At 39.2% G+C, this 27,583-nt stretch overlaps 2 protein-coding genes across 3 annotated transcripts in view; both read right to left on the bottom strand.

The window, feature by feature from the left end:
• The window catches only part of zc2hc1c (zinc finger, C2HC-type containing 1C), an 835,825-nt gene that overhangs the window by 234,978 nt on the left and 573,264 nt on the right, over positions 1–27,583 (bottom strand). The gene's annotated exons all lie outside the window — the stretch shown is intronic.
• Positions 1–27,583, bottom strand: part of stxbp6 (syntaxin binding protein 6 (amisyn)) — a 54,646-nt gene that overhangs the window by 12,704 nt on the left and 14,359 nt on the right. The window contains 1 exon segment of one of the 2 annotated variants that reach the window (NM_001002063.1): positions 21,189–21,384. In NM_001002063.1, the coding sequence (NP_001002063.1) occupies positions 21,189–21,342 (154 nt within the window). In that variant the 5' untranslated portion in view covers positions 21,343–21,384. 2 annotated transcript variants of the gene reach the window in all.

The following is a 27,583-nucleotide window of genomic DNA, read 5'->3' as shown; positions in this document are numbered from 1 at the left end:
AAGATTTTTACAGTTTTTTTAAAAAGAAATTTTCAAATACACGAATGGAAAATATTTTATTCAACTGCAAAATAAAAAAAAATAATAAAAATCTATTAAATCACTACTAAAAACTAAAAACAAACTATTTAGGTGCTTTTTTTAAAAATCAACTTGTAATGAAATGTTATTTTAATTCTATTTTAATGAATTATACGCAGTAAAAAAACATGAGAGACTGTTCTCACTCTCAACTTCCATCATTCAAAACAAAAGATCCACATTGTCCCCCAACAATGTCAACAGACTGGACTGTCTCAGCAACTGGCTGAATGTAAAGGAGAACCAAGCAAAAATTGTTTCTGCTTTATAATAAATGTTCTCAACTATCAGCAATACAACATTTCAATGAGTGCAAGGGTTTGCATTCAATACTTTATTGTTATTATTATCCATATCTGCAATGCCTGTGTTTTGGCTTTTTTTTTTTTTTTTTTTTGCAGTCCACTTAGAATCCAACATGGAAATCAGTTTTTTCTTTATTGACATTGATTGTTTTGAAACTCAAATGTCATTAACATGCCTGTGCTTTTATTTCTGTAATAAATTGGTTGTCAAGCCAGGATCTTGATGGTTTACTGTGGGTATATTGTTTACATCTGTGTTAAACAGATTAAGTTAAACAAAAACTCTAATAAACAATTATATTTTGAATTTAAATAGTTTTTTTGTCTTGCGTTTACATTAATTTTACATTTGAATAGCCAAAATTACAAGTTTCAGTCTCTTAAATGTGATTAATCGCGATTAATTGCCAAAAAAAGTGTGATTAATTAGTTAATTTTTAATCGATTGACAGCACTAAAATAAACCAATGTAAAGAATTGAAGAAATAGATTAAATAGATGTTATACTATCGAAGAAAATGACATGAAATCGGTTTAAAAATTCTGGGTTCACACCTGAGACCTTCACACCCAAACGTGTCCACATGGTAAAATTCAACACAAAATATGCTTGAGGGTTAAACAGTAACCTTCCAGTGGATTTCCCCTCCACAACTCCTCAAATGTGTTTTAAGATTAATCAGGACTCCTTTGATAGCCGTAGGCGTGTGACGGCCCCTGCCGAGAGCTCTATTATGAAGAGCTGCGGGTCAGTAGGCCGGGAATGCAGAGCTCTGATGTTCTGGGTGTGTGTTTTAGTGGGTCTGGATGGAAACAGAAAGGACACGCTGGGACTCTGGGTGACGGGGTCTTGTTTTCTGGCTTGGCTCAGTTATTAGGATTGGCTGATCAGGCTTACATTTAACATACCAGCAACGGGATATTTGCATAGCAGTTTATATTCATGTGTGTGTGTGTGTGTGTGTTGTTATAAATCATGTTAAGGGTGGAGGTGGAACGAATGTGGCTTTAGGGTGATAATATAATGAATTAAAATCAACAGATCTCATCTACTAAAAAGCTGGTGAAATGAAGACCAAGCAAACATGCGGACAGAGAGAAGCTGAATCCACACTGAGGGATTTTGTGCACTCCTGGGTGGTTTAAGATGAGGATTGTGGCCATTTGTTTGACACAGAAAGTGTTTTTCTTTTCTTAATGAATGTGTCTAGAGTAATAAGATACTCTGGGGCTGATACTAATCGAATTAAATCAAAATCACCAAACAATTTCTGTTAATGTCAATGTATTTATACAGACTTTAAACCACGGTGGCTCAGTGGTTAGCACTGTCGCTTCAGAGAAGGATGATCATTGGGCCAGTTGGCATTCCTGTGTGGAGTTTGCAAGTTCTCCCTATGCTTGCATGGGCTTCCTCTGGGTGCTTAGGTTTCCCTCACAGTCTTACAAAAGCTTTCAGGCTCTGATCCTAATTGTGGATTTTTGGTGACTGTCGCTTTAAATTCAAATGAGATTAAGCTCTTTTTCAGAAGAAGGCGGAGCTACAAATGCCTGTGTGTCAGCATAGCGGCAGATTCAAAAACAAGACTAACGTCCTATGCTAATGAGGGAGAGATGGTCACTAGTGGGCGGGGCTTTCCCCCTCTGATGGCACGTACAAAGGGAGAATGTCAATCAAAGACTATTTATATCAAGTCTGATTATAGAACTGAAAGAAGGACTTCACAATCATAAACCTGAAAACTGCAGCTGATGGCTAATCGAGTTCTGCAGACGGATATGCTGTATACACTACAGAGCTCAGCAAGAGTTCAGTCTCAGCCTGATGAATAGCAGCTCCTAATAGTTTGGTTTCTCTGCTGAACCCAACAGACGGGCCAAATGGATCAGCACAAATGAGTGTGTGGAAGATCTCCAAGCCGAGCATTAGACCGCAGGCACTGACGGAGCAGACTAATAAACATCTCCCGCAGCACACACACATTATTTGTGGCTATTTAAACAGCACAGCAACTGATCTCATGAACCGCCACAGCAAACTAGAGGGAGAAAGTTTTAGGCCCAATCTCAATTCTATTTTTGTACCCCAGCCTGTTCCCCTTCCCCTTGCCTAGAGGGTTAAGGGCAGTGGCGCAACAAGGGGGTATGCAGTATATGCGGCGCATAGGGGCGCCACACATGGGGGGGGGCGCCGTTGTGCCAAAACTATTTTTAAAATTAATCCGTATTAAAGGTTTCAAATAATAAAAATAAATAAATATGTTTTGTTAAAAAACATTATTTTGGATTTTAAACGAATATAATATTGTTATTGTTTAATTCAAAATCATTTAACACAATAACATGCAGTCCCACAGCCGAAAGTGTTCATGTAGATGTAACTGTTTAGATTTGTTTTTATTTTTCTCAAAATAAACTGTCAAATCATACATAATGTCAAAAGTTATAAGATTAATCTGCAAAATTTGTCTTCATTTATTATTAATTAATTCATATAAAATAAGAGGGATCACACAAAATTTGAACCCGCATACCCCTCAGGAAATGTGTAGTTGCACCCCTGGTTAAGGGGAAAGACTTCAAAATTTACCCCTAAGAACTGGGACAGCACCTGCACACGTCAGCATACGTCATCTCGATCTCTTGCTTCATATGAGATCAGACGATGGCGACTGCTGTAGTGATTCCAGTTGTGCTATTTTTTGGTATTTATCTTGAGGAAAATCACTGAAGGCATATATCATGTTATCATAATGATATAATATGGCTATAAGATCGTAACTGTACTGTGCATTTGAGTTATCCCATTGACTTAACATTGGACCAAACTTTGTGACCTCATAACTCTGCATCAGACTGTCACACAGACTTCTAACTGGGCTCATTTAATTCAGACTACCAAACTGCCAATACCTGATGAGCTTTTAACTTTCTGGCCACGCCCTAGTAACCCCTTTTGGGACCCTAGAAACTGTCCCATAGACTTCCATTCAAAAGACTGTCATTGACTTTACATGGGATCAAACTTTGTGAGCTCATAACTCTGCATCAGACTGTCCTACACACTAATGGCTGAGCTCATTTAACTCAGATAATCAAACTACCAATAACTGACGAGCTTTTAACTTTCTAGCCACTTCCTAACTACCAGATACTGGACCCTAGCAACTGTCCCATAGACTGCCACTATAGAGGCCCAGATTGATATCGTCATGCTGCAGTGTGATAGAGACATGGGGGTTGTTTTTAACTGTTCATACTGGCAAGAAGCTTTGATACATCATCAGTCTAAACTGTCAATCAACTCCATAGCAACAAAACAGACTAACCTAGCAACGATATAACAGCAGCTATATCTCAGCATCAGAACATCGTAGAGAAGCGGGGGTTGGCTTGTTTGACTCATGTTAGCACACCATACATCCTGTATGGTTCAAATCCTAGCAATGACTAGCAACATGCTAATAATGATTAGCTAAGTACTTTAACATGCTAGAAATGATTAATAAACATCAACGGAAATCTATAGAACACCCCTTTATCTATCTATCTATCTATCTATCTATCTATCTATCTATCTATCTATCTATCTATCTATCTATCTATCTATCTATCTATCATTATATCTATCTGTCCGTCCATCCATCCATCCATCCATCCATCCATCCATCCATCCATCTTCAAACTGTTTAATCTATCCATCTATCTATCTATCTATCTATCTATCTATCTATCTATCTATCTATCTATCTATCTATCTATCTATCTATCTATCTATCATTATATCTATCTATCTATCTATCATTATATCTATCTGTCCGTCCATCCATCTATCCATCTATCTATCTTTATATCTATCTGTCCGTCCATCCATCCATCCATCCATCCATCCATCCATCCATCCATCTATCTATCTATCTATCTATCTATCTATCTATCTATCTATCTATCTATCTATCTATCTATCTATCTATCTATCTATCATTATATCTATCTGTCCGTCCATCCATCCATCCATCCATCCATCCATCCATCCATCCATCCATCCATCCATCTTCAAACTGTTTAATCTATCCATCTATCTATCTATCTATCTATCTATCTATCTATCTATCTATCTATCTATCTATCTATCTATCTATCTATCTATCTATCTATCTATCTGTCCGTCCGTCCGTCCGTCCGTCCATCCATCCATCCATCCATCCATCCATCCATCCATCCATCCATCTATCTATCTATCCATCCATCCATCAATCCTTCTATCTATCTATCTATCCGTCCGTCCGTCCGTCCGTCCGTCCGTCCGTCCGTCCGTCCATCCATCCATCCATCCATCCATCCATCCATCAATCCTTCTATCTATCTATCTGTACGTCCGTCCGTCCGTCCGTCCGTCCGTCCGTCCATCCATCTATCTATCTATCTATCCATCCATCCATCCATCCATCCATCCATCCATCAATCCTTCTATCTATCTATCTATCTATCTATCTATCTATCTATCTATCTATCTATCTATCTATCTATCTATCTATCTATCTATCTATCTATCTATCTATCTATCTATCATTATATCTATCTGTCCGTCCGTCCGTCCGTCCGTCCGTCCGTCCGTCCATCCATCCATCCATCTATCTATCTATCTATCTATCTATCTATCTATCCATCCATCCATCCATCAATCCTTCTATCTATCTATCCGTCCGTCCGTCCATCCATCCATCCATCCATCCATCCATCTATCTATCTATCTATCTATCTTAGTCCCTTTATTAATCAGGGATCGCCACAGCGGAATGAACCGCCAACTTATCCAGCGTATGTTTTACACAGTGGATGCGCTTCCGGCTGCAACCCATCACTGGTAAACACCCTTCCATAATCATTCACTACGGATTATTTGGTCTACCCAATTCACCTATAGTGCATGTGTTTGGACTGTGGGGGAAACCGGAGCACCCGGAGGAAACCCACACGAACACGGGGAGAATATGCAAACTCCACACAGAAATGCTTACTGGCCCAGCCAGGACTCAAACCAGCGACCTTCTTGCTGTGAGGGCGAGAGCGCTTCCCATTGTGCCACCACGCCGCCTGTTATCATTCGAAACGAATACAGCATTGGTTTTATCTCCAGACAGATGCAGTATGCAGTTCCCTCGGACAGGAAGGTGAACGCAAGTTTGCTTCCCATGAGGAGCGCAGCCCATAATCAAAGCCAGAAACACAAGAGTGTGTTCAGGTGAGCTGCACAAAAGAGCTCGTCCATTTGCTTTTGCAACAATGAAATCTCAGACAGGGGACTGTAGTGCGCGAGTTTGAGAAAGAAAAGAGACTAAAAGACAACATTGTGCAGCGCTGCATTATCCTGACATCAGCGTTCCTGCCTCCTCCTTCCTGTCCAGAGAGACAAAAGCCTAAAAAAAACGTTAACAGTCATTAGGTGCCTCACGCTACAAAGGAATCAAGTTAACTTTTTAGGGCGGAACGATGGCTCAGTGGTCAGCACTGTCACCTCACAGCAAGAAGGCTGCTGGTTTGAGTCCCAGCTTGGTCAGTTGGCATTTCTGTGTGAAGTTTGCATGTTCTCCCTGTGTTGGGTTTCAAACACATGCGCTATAGGTGAGTTGAACTAAATTGGCCATAGTGTATGAATGTGTGTGAATGTGAGTGTGTATAGGTGTTTCCCAGTACTGGGTTGCAGCTGGAAGGGCATCTGCAGTGTAAAACATATGCTGGAGTAGTTGGCGGTTTCGTCCATTGTGGCGCCCTCTGAAATAGAGACTAAGCTGTAGGAAAATGAATGAATAAATATTAGTTTTTACAAATTTAAGTGGATTGTACTTAAAACAATTATGTTGTCCCTCAAGAATTGTGCTGTTTCAGCTCATTTTAATTAAGTAGTTTAAACATTATTTTTTAGAGCGAGCGTTGAGCTCATTGATCAGCTTTATTATTCAGCTAATTAGCAATAACCACTAATATAAAGACTGTCATTGGCCTTATTCTTCATGTACAAGCAGATATAGTCATTTGGATCTTTTTTTGGCTCAAGATTTCAGATCTTTTCCAATTTCCAATTCACTTCCACTAATTTTTAGATGTTAAAAACAGCTCGTTATGCTGCTTGATGTTGCATTTTATTATTATATCATTCTCCTTTCAATGTATAGTCATTCTGATGCTCGGTTTGAACTTCAGCAGATCGTCTTGACCAACATGCCTAAATGCGTTGAGTTGCTGCCACGTGATTGGCTGATTAGAAATTAGCGTTAACGAGCAGTTGGACAGGTGTACCTAATAAAGTGGCCGGGGAGTGTCTCTCATTATCAGGATATGAGATGTCGTACTGTATATTGTGATTTGAGATGTTTGTCATAATCGCCCAGCCCTATATAACACAATATATCTGCATGCTGGTTTGTTTGCTTATATGACATCATTCATTAAGATTCATCATTCACCAATGAAAAAATCTTAGCTGCCCAAACAACAAAGGAACAGATGTTAGTGCGAACATTTACAATCAAATTCCTTAAGAACGGCTTTGTTTTTCTAGAGTTACTCCTCTGTACTCGCTCACACGGGTGACGGAAAATTCAACAGAAAACTCTCCAAATTCAAGCGTTTTGGAGTTTAAGCCAACAACTCAAATGAGAAAAGGAATCTAGAGTAGGATGGAGTTATATATTACTGACTGAAATGTATTTGACATTAATCCATGAATATAGCCTGCAGTACAAATAATAGTTGTAAAATAAAATTTTGTTTGCTTTTATAAAAATGCCAGAGAACATTTAAAGTGATAAATACATTACTTTTAAAATGCTATAAATTATTTTTTTACCTTTAAAATAAGTGTGTGTGTGTGTGTGTGTGTGTGTGCGTGTGTGTGTGTGTGAAACTGGCCTGCCTGCAGAGCGCGGATCACACAGTCTCACACACTGCGCTACACAACCCCGCTATTGACCACACTATTCTTAAGTTTGTCATTAGAGCTCGTTTACAAACACTTCCTACAAAGTTTAATCTGTCCGTGTGGTACCCGAAACACCACGAGCCCTTCTGCTTATTACATAGCGATAGAACGGTGGAATCAACAGCGCACATAATGAACGGCTGCCCCGCGTTCAGAGGCATGTACATCACACGTCACGATCGCATTGTGAACATCACAGCTAAAGAGGTGGACAGAGTCAGTGTGCACAGTGCACTATACACTAACAAGACTGTACGAATGAACTGGTTTCCATCACTGAGCAGTAATGCACATGTTCTGAGTGCTGTCATTAGAGATTTTCCAAACACTCCTGATATTGTTGTTGTGAATGAAGTACTGAAAAACATTCTGATTATGGAAGTAGGCTGTTGTTTTGACTCATACATGGATCTGTGCTATTCAGAAAAAATGCTGAAATATCAACCATTAGTGAATGCTCTGAAAGTGTGTGGCTACAACACAAAGTTGGTGGTTTTAATTTACGGTAGCCTTGGGCATGTTCATAAACTGTGTGTGAGAGGACTACAAATTGCCGGACTCAGTAAAAAAAACTCTAAACAAATTGCAAAGTATTGTTCTGTATCTGCAATAATAGGCAGTCTTCATGTGTGGAGAAGACGATGCCATCTCTATCCTTAATCCATTTACTTAATACTGCACGCAGAATGGATTGAGTGTCTAGTGCCACGCAAAAGATCATCAATGGTTGCATGCTGCTTTTATTGTGAAACATTATGGGCTCCTTACGATTATTTGGATGCTGTGTTGTTTTAATAGTATTAGTCATTCCAAATAAAATGAATCAAATGTGTATATATATATATATATATATATATATATATATATATATATATATATATATATATATATACACATACATACATACACTTACACTTTTTTGCCCCACCTGGAATGTCACTTGGCCCACCCTAAAGTTGCAAGCTGGAGCCAAGTTCTATTATTGTTACTGAAAATTTGACTGATGATTATTTATGAGAGTTATGAGTGAATGTAAAATTATACAAGACATTTTACGTTATATTTATAATATTGTGTTTAAATATATTCTGCCTTTCGTTTACTCTCTCAATCTCTGTCTCTATCTGTGTGTGTGTGTGTGTGAGTGTTTACAGAAATTTGGCATGCTAATATCATCATGCCCTGCATACTGTTCATTCCTTTAAATCCACAGAGAGCAACAGCTCCTCATTCAGACCTCTTCTTAACGCTCACATCACAGCCAGCAATCTGCTTCAGAACATGGGTTTGGCCATCACATTCACAAGTACAGCTTATAATGATTCAGTATTAGTAAACGCAAGTATTTGTGAACAAGTGTATTTTTAACACGTGTATCTAAAGCCTTAACCACCTGAAATAAAATGTTCTAATAAAAATGTAATAATAAAAGACTAAGTCACAAATTTAAGTATTATCCATTAAACCACGACAGTAAATTACAAATACACAAGGAATCTGCAAAAACTGTGATGCATTTCATCACACATCTGTAGAGTTTTATACCGGCAAAATGAGAATATTGTCTACTGGAAGAGGAAAGGAAAGAAAGAAAAAAGAAAGAAAGAAAGAAAGAAAGTACAAATAAAAACAAAAGGAACAGGAAGGTAAAAGGGAATGAAGAAAAATGTAAGAAAAAAATAATAAAAAGAAAAGAAACAAGAAGGAAAAAAAGACAAAGAAAAAGAAACAAGAAAGAATGAAGGAAGAAAGGAAGGTAGGAAGGCAAAAAGAAAGAAAGATAGAAAGAAAGAAAATATTGAAAGGAAGGAAGGAAAGAAGGAAGGAAGGAAGGAAGGAAGGAAGGAAGGAAGGGAGGAAGGAAGGAAATAAGAAAAGAAACATGATGGAAATGGGGAAGGAAGAAAGGAAGGAAATTGAAAAAGGAAAGAAAAATTAAAAAGGGAGGAAAGGAGTAAAAAGGAAGGAAGAAAGAGGAAGAAAGAGAGAGAACAAGAACAGATAATATGAAAAGAAACTGGAAGGAAAGAATGAAGGAAGAAAATTTAAATAAAAGAAATAAAGGAATGTAGGAAGAAAAAAGAAAAGGAAGAAAGGAAAAGAAGAAAAAGAAATAAAACCCGAAGGAAAGAAGGAAAATAGGAAGGAAGAAACAAAGGAAGGAAGGAAGGAAGGATGGGAGGAAGGGAAAATGAATAAAGCAAAGAAAAAAGAAAACAGAAGAAAGAAAGAAAACAACGGAAGGAAGGAAAAAAAAGAAGGAAGAAAAGAGAGAAATAAGAAAAGAAACAAAGAAAATAGGGGAGGAAGAAAGGAAGGAAAAATAAAAAAAGGAAGGAAGAAAAAAAGAAAGGAGAAAATAAGAACAATGAAAAGAAACCGAATGAAAAGAAACCAGAAGGAAAGAAAATAAAAAGAAGAAAGGAAGAAGGGGATGAAGGAAGAAGAAATAAATAAATAAAAATAAAGGAAAAATAAAAAATAAAAAGAAATGAAACCAGAAGGAAAGAAGAAAAACAGAAAGGAAGGAACAAAGGAAGGACCAAAAGAAGAAAGAGAAAAGAAAATGTGAAAAAAGAAAAAAGGAAGAAAATAGGAAGTAGGAAAAAAGGAAGGAAAAAAGAAAAGAAGGAAAAGAGGAATAAAGAACGAACAAATAGGAAATGAAATCAGAAAGAAAAAAGAAACAAGGAAAGGATGGAAGAAAAGACAAACAAAAATAAAACAGGAAGGAAGGAAAAAATAGTAAGAAAAAATAGGAAGGAAAGAAGGGAAAAATGAAAAAACAAATAAAAAGAAAAGAAACTGGAAGGAAGGAAGGAAGGAGGGGAAAGAAAGGACTCCCTCTGCTAATTGTGCTAATGGAGCAGTGTCAGTCTAATCCTGCTATTGACATTATATGATGTGTTTAGTTGGATTTTTACTTCTTGATGTGTAGATGTATATGTGTTTCTGTGTATGTGGATGAGCTGACCTCTCTCCGTCTCTTCATTCACATTTACTAGTTTCTTTAAAAACACTGACGCTGTAGTTAATCCAGGTCTTCACCAGCAGAAATAAATTCTTCAAATAAAATAAGCAGTTTAATCTGCTCCACTGTGACCGACTCAACCCAAACCTACATCTCTGAGCCAGATCCAGACTGCTGTTTCTGATGAAGAAACACTGAGTGAGGACTTCAGCTAATGTCTTTCCTTGATGATATCACATCACCAAACACTGTGATCAATCTGACTGATGAAGAGTGTCAATAAAACGCCATTAAACTCTGCTATCAGCACACAAATACAGCACATACTCACACTTGAAATCTTGAAACCTTCGAAGCTTTTTTAAACACTTCAGCAGCAAGAAGAAACAATGAAAGACGAAGCGGGGAAGACACGAACAATACCAGGAAACATCAAAACAAAGACAAAACACTGAAGACGTGCCAAAGCAACAGCTGGAGGACTGAAACAAAGAGCTGTGAATCCCCATTCACCAGTTTGGGGGAGTTTCATTTTGTAATGTACTCTGTTATAAGCTGACTTGCATAACGGAGTTGCAGCACTGAAGTTAGAAGTGCATATTATTCACAAAATACACCTTCATTTGAAAATGAATCAGCCATTTTGAATGAATGATTGGTTGATTACGATTTAAAGAGAACCTTTTTTGAGCTGTTGACAGTCGTATATGTGTCCCACACTGCTAAAAACACTATTAGGACACCTATATTTTACTAAAAAGTGTAAATTGGTTGTTTTTGCGTTATTTCAAGCAAATTCGTACTTCCGGTTTGAAACAAATTTTTGAAGCTGCGTCACGGTCATGAGATAATAGCGTGTATTCCAGCGTGCAGACTGGACGTCTGTGCCAGAGTGAGTCTTATTACGTCATACAGTGTGATGCATTAATGCATGAGTAAGGCTTGGTTCAAACCAATCAGCGCGCTCTATTGTGCAACTTCATTAATATTCATTAGTGTCACAGTGTTTAGACGACAGAGACGCCACGTTGGCAAAACAAGCGTGAAGTGTTGCTTTTATAGTTTGCTGCAGTTAAGTTTTGTTTTCATTTTCTCTCTGTGAGAGCTCAGCTGGAGTCACGTGTGGATTAACAGTGTACGCGACGCTCGACAACAATAACTTGCGTGTCTAAGGAGGATTATTGTTTACCTGAGAGCTGTTCTCATCTGCAAACGCTGAAATCCGGATTCGCTTGTAGTATTCTCTTAATAAAGACGCGGCTCTAGTTGCTGGTGATTGTCCTGTCTCCACAGATTTGGTAAGTGAGTGACCAGCGCTCTTTGTTTATTCAGTTTGTTCGTATCGAACTAACTATTGCACAGAGTGTAAACATGTTAGCACCACAACCAAACTTTAACCTCGGGTAGGGTTTTTACCGCATTTTGTGACCAGAATAACACACGCGGCTTTCTGACACTACCTGCCGTGTGCATCTAAGTTTCCGGGAAATGCTGAGGTTTTTTTCTCTCATTCGCCGTACAGTATCAAACATTGCATGAAAAATACACACTTAGAGCAGTTCCTCGAATCAAATATCTCGTTTGTCGCGAGGGACATGAATGAATTCCCTGAATGAAAGAGCCAAACTGCAGTTAAAGTCCAACATTTAATAATTTGGCAAATAATTCGACTACAGATGTCCATGTAAACACAGTCACTTTGTCCCCTGTGTGTGTGCGTGTTTTGACTCTGAAACTCAGCGCGCCCAATAGACACTCCCACACCATCCCTCTTTTGCTCCTCCGACACTCCCCCCTAAACAGAGCTGGACACGCCCACTTTTCTGACTTTTTCAAAGTAGAGGTGTGAAAACACTCCGCTGAAACGAGGCGGTTTCATGACCCTTTAAAGTTGACAATAATTAATTTAACGGACTGAGAGTTAAATTAATTAGTTAAATTAATTAGTTAAATTCACAATTCTCTGTGTTCTTAAATTAAATACAATTTAATTTGAATTCATGGAACTTTTGCTGCTAAAAACGCAAATAAAAAGCATTGTAGACAAGACGGGGATACAGTGGGCTCTCTGTTTGGGGGGGTTGTATTGCAGAAAGCTGGTGTGTGAAGCAGGGATCAGATGCACCTTCACTGAGAAACAAACACTACATTCATACCAGACATGCCAACATTCCAGAAGGACTGCAGGACAAAGAGGTGCCTGTGTTTGTTATCTGCCCTCTACTCCTGCTGGACATTCAGTGTGGACAATTCCTCTTAGGCACTACTCAGATATACAATGCAGCAACCATTCAGAGCTTTCAAATTCACTTTAAATAACAACCCAGGCACATTCTGGAAACGTAGTCCCACGGACGTTTCTGGAGACCGCGGAATACGTCCCGGGAGGTACGTACGGCTGCAGTTTTTGTTTTTGTGAATTCGCGAGAGTCCGCTGTTGTGCACTTTTTCGCATCTCAAACGTCTCTCGCGAGTGCAGTTCACGCCCGCACTGTTCTCGCGTGTACCCACCAGAGGCCGCTGTCTGACTGACCGGATGATTGACTGTGCGACCGGCCAATCGGCTGACCCGCCCTCCTTCTTCCCTGAACCCAACCGTCCAAAAAAAGAAATGCCCTGATTTTTTTTCTACCGTGTTTTCGGATTTCACCGCGTTCTCACCCTGTTATGAAACTTGTTCACTTAATGTTTGGGATTCTGTTTTTGTCTTACCTGATTGCTGGAACCGCTCTTCCCCGGACTCGAAACCGATCGCCGTGGTCGAATCCTCTCTGCATCTCGAGCCTGCCGACGTACACAGTGAGCTGAGTGGACAAACGGATTGCAACGGGAAAGCCCTCAACAAGGAGGTAAGTGGTCGGCTGGCCGGCCGGCAAGCGTGAAAGGGAACAGCGTCACACCGCCCCGTAAAAAAATAAACGCGGCCGTAGTACCTCCCGGGACATATTCCGCTGTCTCCAGAAACGTCCAGAAGCGGGACTACGTTTTCAGAATGAGCCTGGGTTGTTAAATAATGTTGTAACGTCTCAAATTAATAAATAATACACAGGTTCACGAAACCAGAGTACTTTTTTTTTTGAGATGTTAACAGATTTGTGTGTGTTGAGCATCAGTTAAGACAATGCTAGCTCCTGTTAGCATTAATTGTGGGAAAAACTGGATAATCTTGAGCTTTTGTCAACTAAAAAATGATTTTTGGGCGGATCAAAATCGGTGACGTAGCGCAAAACTGCAAGTGCAAAGATGACGCGTCGGTTTCTCATTATTATTCATAGTGGAGTTTATTTATCCTATGAAAAGAGCCGGCTTCATAATTATTCATGACTGCGTGTGCTTCCTGAAGGCAAGGCAGACCTGCCAGTGCCAAGCTGTGAGACACGTTGATGACTAGGTGAGACTGCGTTCACGGACTTACAGCACACAATATTTAGCCATTCATGAAGGCTCGTATGTGTTTGTTTCCATGATCCACAGGGTTTGTTGAATGTTTTCCTCGTGATGCTGTCAGCGCCGATACAGCAAAGCTTTTGTGTGCTGCAAGCATTTTTTGTCGGGAGAGCAGTACGAGAATTGGTGAATGGCGGACGTTGCCTTTTATCAGGAGTTCGTTCACATTTAGACACATCGCCGTGCTGCTGTGTTCACCTAAATCCTCAAGATTACCAACAGAGCTAAAGGTTAAAATAGACAGGGCAAGAGACCTGCTGCACTGAGTCTGCATTCAGACCCGGGGATTGGGAGAAGTCCTCATTGTGTTTATATGAACACGATTATCTTTATAATGAACTAAATTGGGGTTATCTGTAAATGAAATTACGAATAACAAATGTAGCAGGGCATTAAATTACTGTTTATTTCTTTGCATTTTAACTATAGGCTATAAACTCACGCGTCTCCTCATGGTTTGTGTCTCATTTTGTGAGCCGACTGACAGCAGTTGTTCGCTCCCCTAATTCTCCCCTACTGGCCACGCCCACTCCTGCCATTTGCGCGCAGAGCTCCACGCCCACTATGATGCAACTTTTGAAAAAATTCTGAGGTAGACCTGAAGCGAAAGTGGGGTGTGTCATGACCCTTTAATTCAAGCATTTCAAGATATAAATGTTCTAAATGTAATTAGTATGGTATATCTTTAAATATGAATAATATAATAGATAATGGGTATAATAATATGAATGAATTCACTGCACTCTGTTTTTTGAGCAACAAAACGTTGCTCCGTGTACGTTTTGTTGCACATTTCAGATAATAAATCTACTAGAGTGCGTCGTTTACATTTTTTGTGAACCAGTCAATAAATAGGAAACGTAATGTAATGTAATGTGTACTTATATAGTGCATTTATTGTGTATGGCCGTACACCCAAAGCGCTTCACAATCATGAGGGGGGTCTCTCCACTCCACCACCAGTGTGCAGCATCCACTTGGATGATGCGACAGCAGCCACAGGACTGCGGCGCCAGTGCGTTCACCACACATTGGTGGAGTGGAGGGACAGTGATTGAGCCAATTCAGTGGAAGGGGATGACTGGGAGGCCATGATCATAAGACCTAAAGAGGGACTTTGGCCAGGACACCGGGGTTACACCCCTACTCTTTCACGAGAAGTGCTATGGGATTTTTAATGACCACAGAGAGTCAGGACCTCGGTTTAACGTCTCATCCGAAAGACGGCGCCCACTGACAGTGTAGTGTCCCCTTCACTTTTACTGGGGCATTAGGACTCACACAGACCACAGGTTGAGCGCCCCCTGCTGGCCCCACTAACACCACTTCCAACAGCAACCTAGTGTTCCCATGTGGTCTCCCATCCAGGTACTGACTAGGATCAGCCCAACGTAGCTCTGGGTAAATTTTGTTGCTCATTTTGAATAACAAATCCACCTGAGGGCTCATGTGACAGTTGTTGTTGTTTACATTGTTGTGGTTTACACCACACTGTTAGGCTGACGCAGATATTTCCCATGAGTCTCGGTTGTGAAAGCAGAGTTTGAGTGAGATCTGATGACTGAATGTGGTGCAGAATCAGACACCAGCAGCACTTCCTTTGGAATGAGACTCATGTGATTGAAAACTCGCAACTTGTTTTGGGTTTAAATAACGAGCAAGACTTCCTATATTAACCCTCCTGTCGTGTTCACATCCTGCCTCTTACTTTAGTGTTCCCAGTCAAAGTTGACCGATCTGTTTAAACTGCTCTTATATTAGACATTTTTCTCCACAATTTTTTATTCAACATTCTTTAGCTGTGAACAATGTCTCAAAGTAGTGTTTAACATAAATTTACAGAATTATACATAAAATATCTGCAATGAAATTAAAAATTGGCGCTGAAAATATGAGTGAGTGAGTGAGTGAGTTAGGGTAGTGTGTATGGGGATGATTTCTGTCTGATGAATGAATATAGCAACATAGCAATATAGCAATATAGGATCATTGTGGAAACGTAGCCCCACGGACGTTTCTGCGGACCGCGAGATACGTCCCGGGAGGTACGTATTCGAGCGGTTTTTGTTTTCGCGGATCCATGAGAGGCCGCTGTGCGCGCTTTTAAAATAATTCGTTTTTAATCCGTTCGTGCCCGCGCTGTTCTCGCCCGAAAAGCCGCCGGAATGCCGACCCGCCCCCCTCCTCTTCCTCCTCCTCCTTCCCAAAACCCAGGCGTTGGTTCGCAAAAGCCGTCCAGTAAAAAAAAAAAAAAAAAAAAAAAAAGCCCTCGTCCTTGATTTCGACCGCATTTTCGGATCCCGCCGCGTTCTCGCCCTTATTTTTCGGATTCTGTTTTCCATCTTACCTGATTTCTGGAACCGCTGTTCCCCAGACTTGATCCCGGTCGTCGTCCCTGGGCCGGCTCCTCCTCCTACGGGGCCTCCGCTCCGCCGACGCAACGCTGTGAGCTAAGCGGACAAACTGGTTGCATCGGGAAAGCCCTCCACTCGGAGGAGAGCCATCGGCCAGCGAATGCGAAGAGGAGGAGCGGAGCGGCGCCACACCACCCCGAAGCGTTCGCTCTAAAAAAACTAAACCGCTGTCTCCAGAAACATCCGCAGGGCTACGTTTCCAGAATGAGCTTGGGTTGGAATATAGTCTGGATACCTATTCATTTCCTATGGTGGTCACTTTTGACTGGGAACACAACAAGTGTAACAATGATTTAAACACTCAAAATTCAATGAAAGAGGTGACCATCACTTTTATTTGTTCAAATGCATAGTGTGGAGGATATTATAAGGCCTTGCAGCAATCAGATGTAAAACACAATATTTATGAGTGATTTAAGTTGTAAATCGGTCAGATTTGACCTGAACAGGACAGGAAGGTTAAATGTAAGTGAACCTTTTTTTTCCTAACTTAACATTAAGTTAAATGTACTGCATACTCAAAGCTTCTAACACACTAGAAATGTGTGTGGTCAGGAATTCTGCAGACAAAAATGTAGAAAATGTGACCGGTTCAACAACTCCTCTATCTTTAGTAGAAAATCTGCTAGATTAATCAGACTGCCTAAACAAGGAAGTGGAGGTTTCTGCGTCTGTGACGGGATTAAAGTGAAGCACCAGCAAAAACTACAGAGAGACAATCACATGATCAAACAAACAAAAACAATCTCAGATCACGTTTTTCTTCTTCACAGTCAGCGACTTTATATTGTGAGCCTGTTTACTGATACACAGCGACATTCATTCACAACATTCCAGAAAAATTATTTGATTAGGACTGGATGTAAGTGAAGTTTTGACTACATAATGAGTGTTTTTTATTAGAGTGAAGTTTTAATGTATACTAAATAATATTTATTATTAACCTTAATTATAAACTTGTTAAAGGTTATATAATATATATTGATATTAATAATTATAATAACAACAATGGAAATAATAGTCTATAAACAATTACTAAAATGTAGTTTATGCGATAACATATGTATTATAATATGAATAAAATCCATAATCATTATTAAACAATTTCCAATGAGATGTTTTAATAAATATTTGACATACATTTCTACCAAAAAACTCTGTTTAATAATAATAACAATAATAATAATATTGTAATAACTGTAATATTTTTGTGCTAATGTTATTAAACAATCTCACATTTTAACCATGAACTTGTTAATGATTAATAATAAAATAATAATTATAACAATAAAGGTTATTAAATATTTACTAAATCTAATGTTTAAATAAATATTGAAAATTTAATATGAAAAGTTGTATAGTAATAATAATAATTGTTAAACACTTACTAATGCAATCAGTAAGCCAGTGAACTAGGTTTAATACTATTAATAATAATAATAATAATAATAATAATAATAATAATAATACACATTATTAAATATTTAATCATCAATATTTGAATAAATACTGTATAAATGACACTGTTATTTTTACTAATGAATTTATGAACGTACAAAAAAAAGGTATTCGATATTTACTAAAGAAAAATCTGAACAACTGTTGAATAATATTTATGAAATGAACAGTTTGATGTGCCAAAACTCTCTTCAGTTAAACAAAGAGAAAACTGAAGCCATTGCGTTTGGGAACAGAGATGAGCTTCTCAAGGTGAATGTGCACCTTGGATCCAAAATGCGCACATTCGCATGGTATTTAAAAATGAAACTAATCAGATGGCTCTCTGTGGTACGGCAGAAATATGAACAGTGTCCTGAGTCGTGGCTGGGGCAGTGGACAGCCGCCTCCTTGCAGCGCTGGTGTGTGTACCCTGATAGAAACCTATGCTAAGACTTCTAAAATGCATGGCGCTGCGTGGAGCAACTAGCTTAAGGGTCAAACAACAAAATATAAGGTCAAGAATCTTGGTGCGATTCTGCAATTAGATCTGACTTTCAATAGTCATGTCAAAGCAGTCAGTAAATCAGCATACTATCATACTTAGAGAAGCTTGTTCATGCTTTTATCAGCAGCAGGATGGATTACTGTATTGGCCTCCGCATTGGCCATCCAATAAACACAGTCAGACAGTTACAGCTCATCCAGAACGCTGCGGCCAGGATTCTGAAATCAGAGCACATCACACCTGTCCTCTGATCTCTACACTGGCTCCCAATTACATTCAGAATAGATTTTAAAGTATTTTACTTGCCTATAAATCACTAAATGCCCTAGGACCTCAATGCATTACAGATATGCTTACTGAATACAAACTTAATAGATCAATCAGATCTTTAGGATCATACAAACTAGAAATTAAAAGAGTTCAGTCAAAGCCGGGTGAATCGGCTCCGCTGCTGGAATCAGCTTCCAGAGTTGATCAAATGTGCTCCAACATCAGGGGCCTCATGTACGAAGACTTGCCTGGAAATCATACTAAAACACGCAGAAAAAAATTCAGATGTATGAAACACTGCGTACGCTGAATCCCACGCATATTCTTTTGTACATCTGAATGAACGTGAAACTGAGCGCAACATGCACGAGCACAAACCCCTCCCTGCCTCCTCCCCCGTATGAATATGCTAATGACTCTACTTTGGCAAAACCCAATGAAAAAGCAACGGCAAAAGCAAGCAAAAAGAGAAACTTTGAACAGAATGTGAACTGTAGGTGCTGCTTTCGGAGGTAGACCGGAGAAAAGTGGTGTTATTTGCAAGTTTGTCCTCCGGAATTAACAACAAAAGAAAAAAATAGAGTGGGAGAGTTTAGCTGATGCGGTTAACACAGTTGGGTCTGAAAATCGCACTGATTAAAAGAGAAATAGTGTGATTTATAGGTGTAAAATGTTGTTGTACCCTTAATAGTCTCAGTGGCGCAGCTCGTAAAACGCATGTCAACATGTTTTGACACGTTCGAGCATGAACTCGGTTCGAATCCAGCGTCTGATGAACTCTTTCTTCTTTTTTTCCCCCGCTACATATCAGATTTTGCTACTATTTATCACGAGAAAGACAAGTAGGAATCATTAATAAGTCTGTGCATCATATTTTATTTGCACATTTATTGAATGGAAATGTTTATGATTCACGCATGCAAATTCATCTTCAGATAGTGTCTTTATAGCAATGTGTGTGCAGTAGATCGCTCCCATTACAATGGGAAAACAGGCGACCGCTGCAAATTGTGCTTTAATGTTTGGCTGGTCAACTGTATGGTATGGAAACCTTATATACCTGCTAGATGAACCCGTCTCATACAGCTGCCATTGCAGGGCTCAGACACTTTGTAGAGAGCAATTTAACACAACTGCCTCTAGGAGTCGCCAACGGAAATAAAACAGACACGCACAAAAAATGTGCGTACGCCAGCCATGAAGCTGGCGTGGAGCTGCGCACATTCCCACGTTCAGTTCATCGTTAGTAAATCCAAACGTGAGCGATTCTGAGCACGAAACCTGGCGCATGCAAAGTTTTTGTGTGTACGCAGCCTTGATACATGAGGCCGCTGGCCTGTCCAAATCAAAACTGAAAACACATCTGTTTAACTGTGCCTTTACTGAATGAGCACTGTGCTACATCCGACAGATCGCACTATTGTGTCTTTCTTTTCGTTTTGATTCTTTTATAACCGTTTTTAACACTTTTACTCTGTTGTTTTTATTTTCTTGTCTCTTTTATTCCTGTTTATGTACTGTAAGACACTTTGATTTACCATTGTGTAAGAAATGTGCTATATAAATAAACTTACCTTGCCTTATTATAATTGTATCATTAACTTGTATAATAGTAATAATAATAATAATTACTATTATTATTATTATAATTATTTATCAGTATTACTATTTACTAACTAAATAAAATGCATTTTATTACAGTGCAGCAACAGAGCCTCCAGTTAACAGTTAAGAACTATAACAATATTTCTTATTATCAGTAATAAGTAGGCCCACACGGAATCTGCGCGCGCAGAATTCCGCAGATTTTCCACAGATTTTCCACAAAATTCCGCAGATTTTTAGCCCATCATTAATTCTGTTTATTTACTTGAGTAAATGTGTAAATCTGATTTTATTCCATTTTTATTCAGTAATTTATTACTTTTGAGTTAATATATTAAGGTTTTAGTTATGATACTCCACTGGATACTTCCAAAATAATTCAGCAGAAATCCGCAGATTTTTACCAAAATTCTCAGCAGAAATAGCAAAAAACGTCCGCAGATTCCGTCTGGCCCTGGTAATACGCTCGACTATTTATTGAATATTAGTGTTTTCAACCATACTGATATCGCTGCCTTTTCTCCCACCGTCATTTCATGATCCCGATATTTCCAGCAAGTCTTGTTTATCTGCTTTATGCAGTGATCTAATAACAGCCCTGATACATATGAATGACAGGGAGTTCCTCAATCTCTCCTGTTGCTCATTTACTCCTGCGCTTCTTCCTCTGAATGGGAGTCCACAAAAACACACACACACACACACACACACACACACACAGGTCTGGCGTTTCATGGGTCCGCTGTGACGGTGTGTGTGTGTGTGATTCACGGCTGGAGCGAGACTCGCAGGAAACGCCTCAGTCCAGAGATGTGTTCATCATGTTGATCACAGACAGCCTCGGGAACACAGGTGTTATCAATCACAGCACAGCAGACCATATTAATCATCTCACACACACACACACACACACACACACACACACACACATACTGAGAAAACATCTGACATGCAGCCAGCTGCTAACACACTTAAAGGTCTTGAAGTGCTTTGAAATCTTGAGCAATTTCTTTTTTATTTGATGTTTGACTAAATTGGAGCTGAACAGGAAGAGGGGGCGGAGCATATGACAGATAAAATACCATTAAAACTGAACTATAGAATAAATCTATAAGACCACAGAGCCCTAAATCAGTATCAATGCTGTTGGTGTTGCTGTGAGTGTCACCTGATAAGCAGATGAAGGTGGTGTATTCCCCCTGACCTCCTGTAGCCAGAAACGGGATCTTCTTCTTGGTCCTCCTCTTGACCTGCACGGCGGCCAGCATCCGCTCGTCGTTGGGAAGGAACACCGCCTTGTTGAGGGCCGATTTGGCACTCATTGTAGCCGATGGCACTGGCAGGACAGCAGAGGTCTCTTATCTCTGATCAGAGAAACACAAAGTCAACATCTAAACAGCTTTACTTGTTACTGAATTTTTGTTGTAATTTGTTTTTTAATATAATTTTAATATAATGCCACGGTGTAAATGCGCAGTACAGATATGATCTTATTGCCACTTTAGATCGTTATGACAACTGTGGAAATTTATATCATCTAATTTCAAATGAACAGTAATCTACGTATAACTAAAAAGTTATATTCTCTGGTTTTAATTATATAATTTCATTAACATCCCAGCTAGGAGGGACATTAACCTTTTGTCTTTCTGACTACAGGCTAAGCACATGTAATGCAAATTGTCAGTTTCACAGCATGGTTGTGTCTATTGTTTTCTCTTTTCGATCAACTGGTCAGGCGGTTTCTGCCTCCAGAACATGATGAGACCAGGCCTGAAAAAGCAGTTTACCCTGCCGACCACAACTCTTAATTTGCATGCTTTGTTTGACCATATCCCCTCCTCATAACAGGACAATATAGACAGGACATCTTTGGGCTCTATTTTGAGGGTCCATGTGCAGAGCGCAAAACGCAGGGCGCAAACGCTTTCAGGGCGTGTCAGAATGTGTTTTTGCTAATTTAAGGACGGGAAATCTGCCTTGTGCCGTGGCGCATGGTCTAAAAGGGTTGAGTTTATTTTCTTAATGAGTTATAGGTGTGTTTTGAGAATAAACCAATTAGAGTCTCATCTCCCATTCCCTTTAAGTGCCAGCTGCGTCACGCCAAGAGCACATTCGCTATTTACAAGACGCAAAGTAAGTCTAAGTGGAAAAAAATCAGCATTTCACAAGCAAACAGTAAACAGTTTTTTAACAGAAAACTGTTAAACAGAGCATCTACTGCGTGAGAATGAGAGATAATGGATCACTTTCGCTCTTGGATAGGGAAACCTTTACGCACAGACATCAATTAGTCTATAAATAAATACTTTTGTTTGTTAAGCGCAAATATTCGTGAATTAAATGGTCCAATAATGTTGTCAATGACAGATTGCAACATCAGAATTATTATAAGAAGAATAGAATTATTAATAGAAACCAGCTGTTTAAGAAAAAAACAATAATAATTGCCAACATGTATTAACCTATATTTTACATCTACAGAATCGAGAGAAAATCGTGATCTTTTGTTTTAAGCAAAAAAAAATTGCGATTCTCATTTTAGCCAGAATCGTGCAGCTCTACTACTGATGAGACTTTACGGTGAAGGGTTACCTGTTGTACTTTATAATTAGTGTGCCATTTAATTTGGTTGAAAATTGAGTTTACTCCGAACATGTGAAATAATAAACCAACTTACTAAGTATACTATAGGAAACCTCTAGCAACTCAACTCAACTTCAACTCCAGACAGCCGGTCTCCTTCAGCAGGAGTTATTTACACTGTGGCATATTTGTTCTCCAGTAGAGACTTCAGCAGTACTGGGAAAAGTTCATTTGTGGGAGTTCAGAACGAGTGCTCACTGATCCAGAGAAAATTCTTCACGCTTAAACAGCAACATTACACAATAAAGGTGATGTTTTCAAAGATCTTTTTAAAGCCTTTTTTTAAATGTTCTCTTTCAACCCTGTGACAGTTTTTGTACCTTTATTTTAGTGCGTAGATTAATCTATTTCTAATTTAAGTCTCATTTTAATTTGAAATAAATAATAATTAGCTATTTTCCCCAATTAAACATTAGTGGTGTATCGGATCACAAATCTCACAGTATGGATCACATTACAGTTTTTAAGTCACTGATCGGACCATTTTTCGGATCAGCCAAAGAGGGAAGGAGACAAATGTAATTTGCTTTACCTTTAACACAATAACAGACCTGTAAGACACTAGAAAGACACGATTTTATAAAATAAAATGAAGAAATAATCAGATGAATAAAAATAAATCATAAAATATTCAGTACCGCGTACACTTCTGTTTATCCTACTTTTGCTGATAACGTTAAAAGTAGAAAAATAACAAATATTTATCTTTAGTCTCATTTTCAATAATGTTTGAGATATTCACTCATAAAACTTCATGTTTCATTGCTAGATGATCATTCTTGAAGGACTATTCAGTGGCATATTTTGATGGCTTGTTATTTAACCTAATGGTTAAATAATGTAATTGCTGCCTACAACTTTGATTTTTGGGCATCAAGTTGATTGCACATGACAGTGATTTTAATCTTTCCTATAAACATCAGTTAAGCTATAAACTGTTCTCCCAGTACTTCTGTGTCATTTTACTGTTTGTAACTTCATAACTAACTCAAAAGACTACAGACTGAATCTCTTAGGATTAATAAACATATGCAAAATCACCATCATCTATAATTTATGTTGCGTGGGTGTTGAGATCCTGATCTTTTAATGATCCATCTTGCAGCTTACACTAAATGCATTGACGCAGACTAAACAAGTAGTGACAGAAAACACCTTTAATACTCTAGGAAAACCCACCACATCCTGAAGAACCCACCATAACTTCTTCCGTCATCATTATATTTTACATTCATTCGTTCATTTTCTTGTCAGCGAGAGGCCATCTATCTGCGATCGTTGCAAATTTAGAATTAATGTACAGGTAAAAAAAATTATTAATCCGAGAGTCACGTGTTTTGAATCATGGGTTGTGATCAGTATGAATTACGGATCAACCGTGATCTGTTACACCCCTTTTACATACTGTGTATTTCACCTATAGGTTACAATTGTAAAAAAAAAAAATAAATAAATAAAAAGAGATCAGCAGTTGGTACAAACGCCTTTGCTTGAAACAACAACACAATCTAATCATGTTTATATGTAATATGCTAACAGGTTTGAGCTTCCAGACCTATTGCTATGAAAACTCTCAGACGAATTTAGTAGAATTAAACTATTCAAATCGTCAAAAACCCAACTCAGCTAAATGAGTTATCCACCCACACATTGCGATGTCAGTGTTGAAATGATATATCTTGCATCTGCACAAAGGTCAATAAATTCTAAACCTAATTCTTGAACCCCCAAACTGCCCAGCAAGATGTCTAATAGGCGTCTAATAGATGTCTAAAAACAGGTGGCTTTCATAAAACAAGGCTAAATTTGAGCTGTCAAAGAACATCTAATAGACATCGAAGAAAAGCCCAAAACTAGACTAGTCATCAAATAAAAAATAAATAAAAAATGAGTGAAGACATATGTGAAGTCGGTCTGATCTGTATTTGATGAGTAGTCTGGTTTTGGTCTATTCTTTAGATGTCTCAATGACAGCCCAATTCAGCCTTGCTTTAGCCTAGCAATCTACTTTTAGATGTCTATTAGACGTCTAAACACAAAATTGCTTGGTGGGTAAAATCCCATGGAATTTCCAATTTTCCACCTTCACATGTGGAGAGCAAGTAATCGGTGGTGATCATATCTCCTCTGCCTTATTGACACTGAGAGATTGTGGAGTCTGCAGAACATATAACTAGGTCACTAATGTGCACGTCCACATTACTGTACACCAGACCGTCACATACTCCACTCAAAAGACTCTAACCGGTGGCAGATTTGCTCCAAACAATGCCTAAAGCAATCCAACACATTTGATTTCAACATATTAAGTAATATGTAGCAGTCATAATAAATTCAGTCTAATTGTGCAGTGTTTTGAGCACCTTATCTTGATCGTTTGGGCACTTTTTCCCCACGAACCAAAGTTAATGTACAAACCCTGGTTGAAATGCGTTAAAGGACCAGTTCACCCCAAAATGAAAAGGTCATCATGTCCTCATGCTTTACTGTTGTTCAAAACCTGTTTGAGTTTCTTTCTTCTGCTGAACACAAAGGAAGATTTTCTGAAGGATGCTGGGGAAAAAACAGCCATCAACTTCCTTAGTATTTTTTGTTCCTACTATGGATGTCAACGTGTTCTTCTCAACATTCTTCTGCATATCTTGTTTGTGTCCTTTTTTAAAAGGAGACGGGCGGCAAAACCGGATTTCACCGTTTCCAGCTGCGAAAAGCTTTTGGGTAAAAAAAATGTTCCTTTGGGCCTACTCACACTATGCTATCTGTACCGTGCCCAGGCCTGTTTGAGAAGTGTGAGTGCGCTGAATCGGGCTCAGGCACGGTTGGAAGAGATGTGCCAGAGTGCGGTTCACTTGTGCTTTGGCCATGTACGCTTGTAGTGTGTGTGTGTGCAAAACGCGTAAAGCCCGAAACTGAAAGCAAGACGTGACTTTTAAGGGGCTGTTTCATATGGATTTATTAATCATTCTTACTGTTCAATGAAAGCAAACTGCCGTAGTTTATTAAAGATGCAAACCCCTCACTGCACGACAGCTGCACCATCAGCAAACCTCCTCATTCCTGCAGCACGAGAGCTTAATGATTGTTTATGAGGGGTGGCGGGGGGGGGGCAAGCGTGCTTTGGCCCGGTTTGAGGCAACTGTACATAGTGTGAATACGACCTTAGACACGTATTTTTGTTGAGCGTTGCATGCACTGTAATCCACACGAGAGTCCAGCTGCGCTCTCATAGCGGGAAAGTGAAAATAAAAACCTTCCTTGCAGCAAATTATAAAAGCAACACTGACAACCCGTATCTCCAAACAATTCTTCCTCTCCCACTTGTTTTGGCAACATAACGTGTCGTCTCTCTGCTGTCTGAACACTGTATCAGGTACAAACAGTCTTAGAAGCTAGCATGCATATTAATGAAGTTGCACCGCATACACAATAGAACGCGCTGATTAGTTTGAACCAAGTCTTCCTCATGAATAAATGCAGCACACTCATAGACGTCATAAAGTACTCCCAGGTACAGACAGACAGACAGTCTTCATGCTGAAATACACGCAAGTAGCAAATCGGCGTGACGCAGCTTTAAAAATAAGTTTCAAACTGGAAGAACGAATTTGCTCTAAATAACGCAAAAACAACCAATTTTCACTTTTTTTGCGAAATATGTGTGTCCTAATAGCGTTTATAGCAGCGTGGGATACATTTATGTAGAGCTTTACTGCCATTTGATTGGGTAAAAAAGTCCAATATCAAACCTATTTAACCCTATTACCACCCCATGCACACAGGGCTTCAGCGTCAACGCTTGACTGTCTGAGGTTGGGGCTAACACGATCGTCATAACAGCAACAGCCAATAAAATTCAGCAAGCAATAGGCCACTGTCTAGCTGGTGTATTTGCATATAGTGATCTGATTGGCTGACGCTTTCGTCGGCGCTTGAAAAGTTGAGCTAGTCCCAACTTCTGCAGCGAGCAACGCCTCTGAAGCGGCACCGACGGATCCACAATGTAGTTCGGCAACACCTGACGTCACGTCACCCATTGAATAGAAAACGCTGACGCTGCCTTACTGGATGCATGGTTGTGTTGTGTATCCAAAGTCCTATGTATCATACATCCATATGTAAATTTGATGCTGCAATAAAAACGAAATAAAAAACAAAACAAAAAAGACATGACCTGACATATGACGTCCATTGAAATGAACATACGGTCCAAAAAAAGCCTATTGTAAGCCAGACATCAATGACAGCAGAACGTGTGGCCTGTGATTTCATTCATTTGTGCATGAGGTACGGGAGGCAGTAAAGGCTGTTAACAGCTTGAAAATTTGATCAGTATAAAGCTTTGGCCAAAACAGGAGAAATACAACTAGTGTTCCTCTCCAGAGTCTAGAGTCAGAGACCAAACGGGGGTTCATTTGACAACAGTCATTACTGGAGAATTGAGGAGACACAAAAGCAGCGCGCAGCAACTGTTAATGTTTGCTGTTTCATTCATAATTGATGAAGCTGTAATGAATATTATGAATAACATCTGCTCCTGTCAACGTCTTTTGAAAGATAACCTGCATGTGGAATCATCAGATATTGCACACAAGTGCATTTCTAAAACTAGGGATTTCTAAAACAAATGTGCATTGAATAGTCCAAAAAATGTGAATGACAACAAATGAATAACTGTCCAAGACATAAGCCTACTTAGCCTACTTCTTCAGGAAAAGTGGCAGGTTGTTCTTTATAAAAAGTAGCTTCTCTGCTGTCTCGCATGAAAGTCGGTTCTTCTTCTCATCAATGACATGAGATGCAGCACTAAACAGTCTCTCGCTGTCGGCTGTCGGTGCGCGGCTCATCTGTAGTACGAGCCCGTTTACTCTCTGCGCTGATTTTATCTCCTGCGCTGTGCATCACCTGACCGTTTCCAAC

Source organism: Danio rerio, chromosome 17 (assembly GCF_052040795.2).
Source record: "Danio rerio strain M-AB ecotype USA chromosome 17, GRCz13ab, whole genome shotgun sequence".
Classification (NCBI taxonomy): domain Eukaryota; kingdom Metazoa; phylum Chordata; class Actinopteri; order Cypriniformes; family Danionidae; genus Danio; species Danio rerio.
The sequence above is the reverse complement of the archived record's forward strand: the minus strand, read 5'-3'. Positions and strand labels throughout refer to the sequence as shown.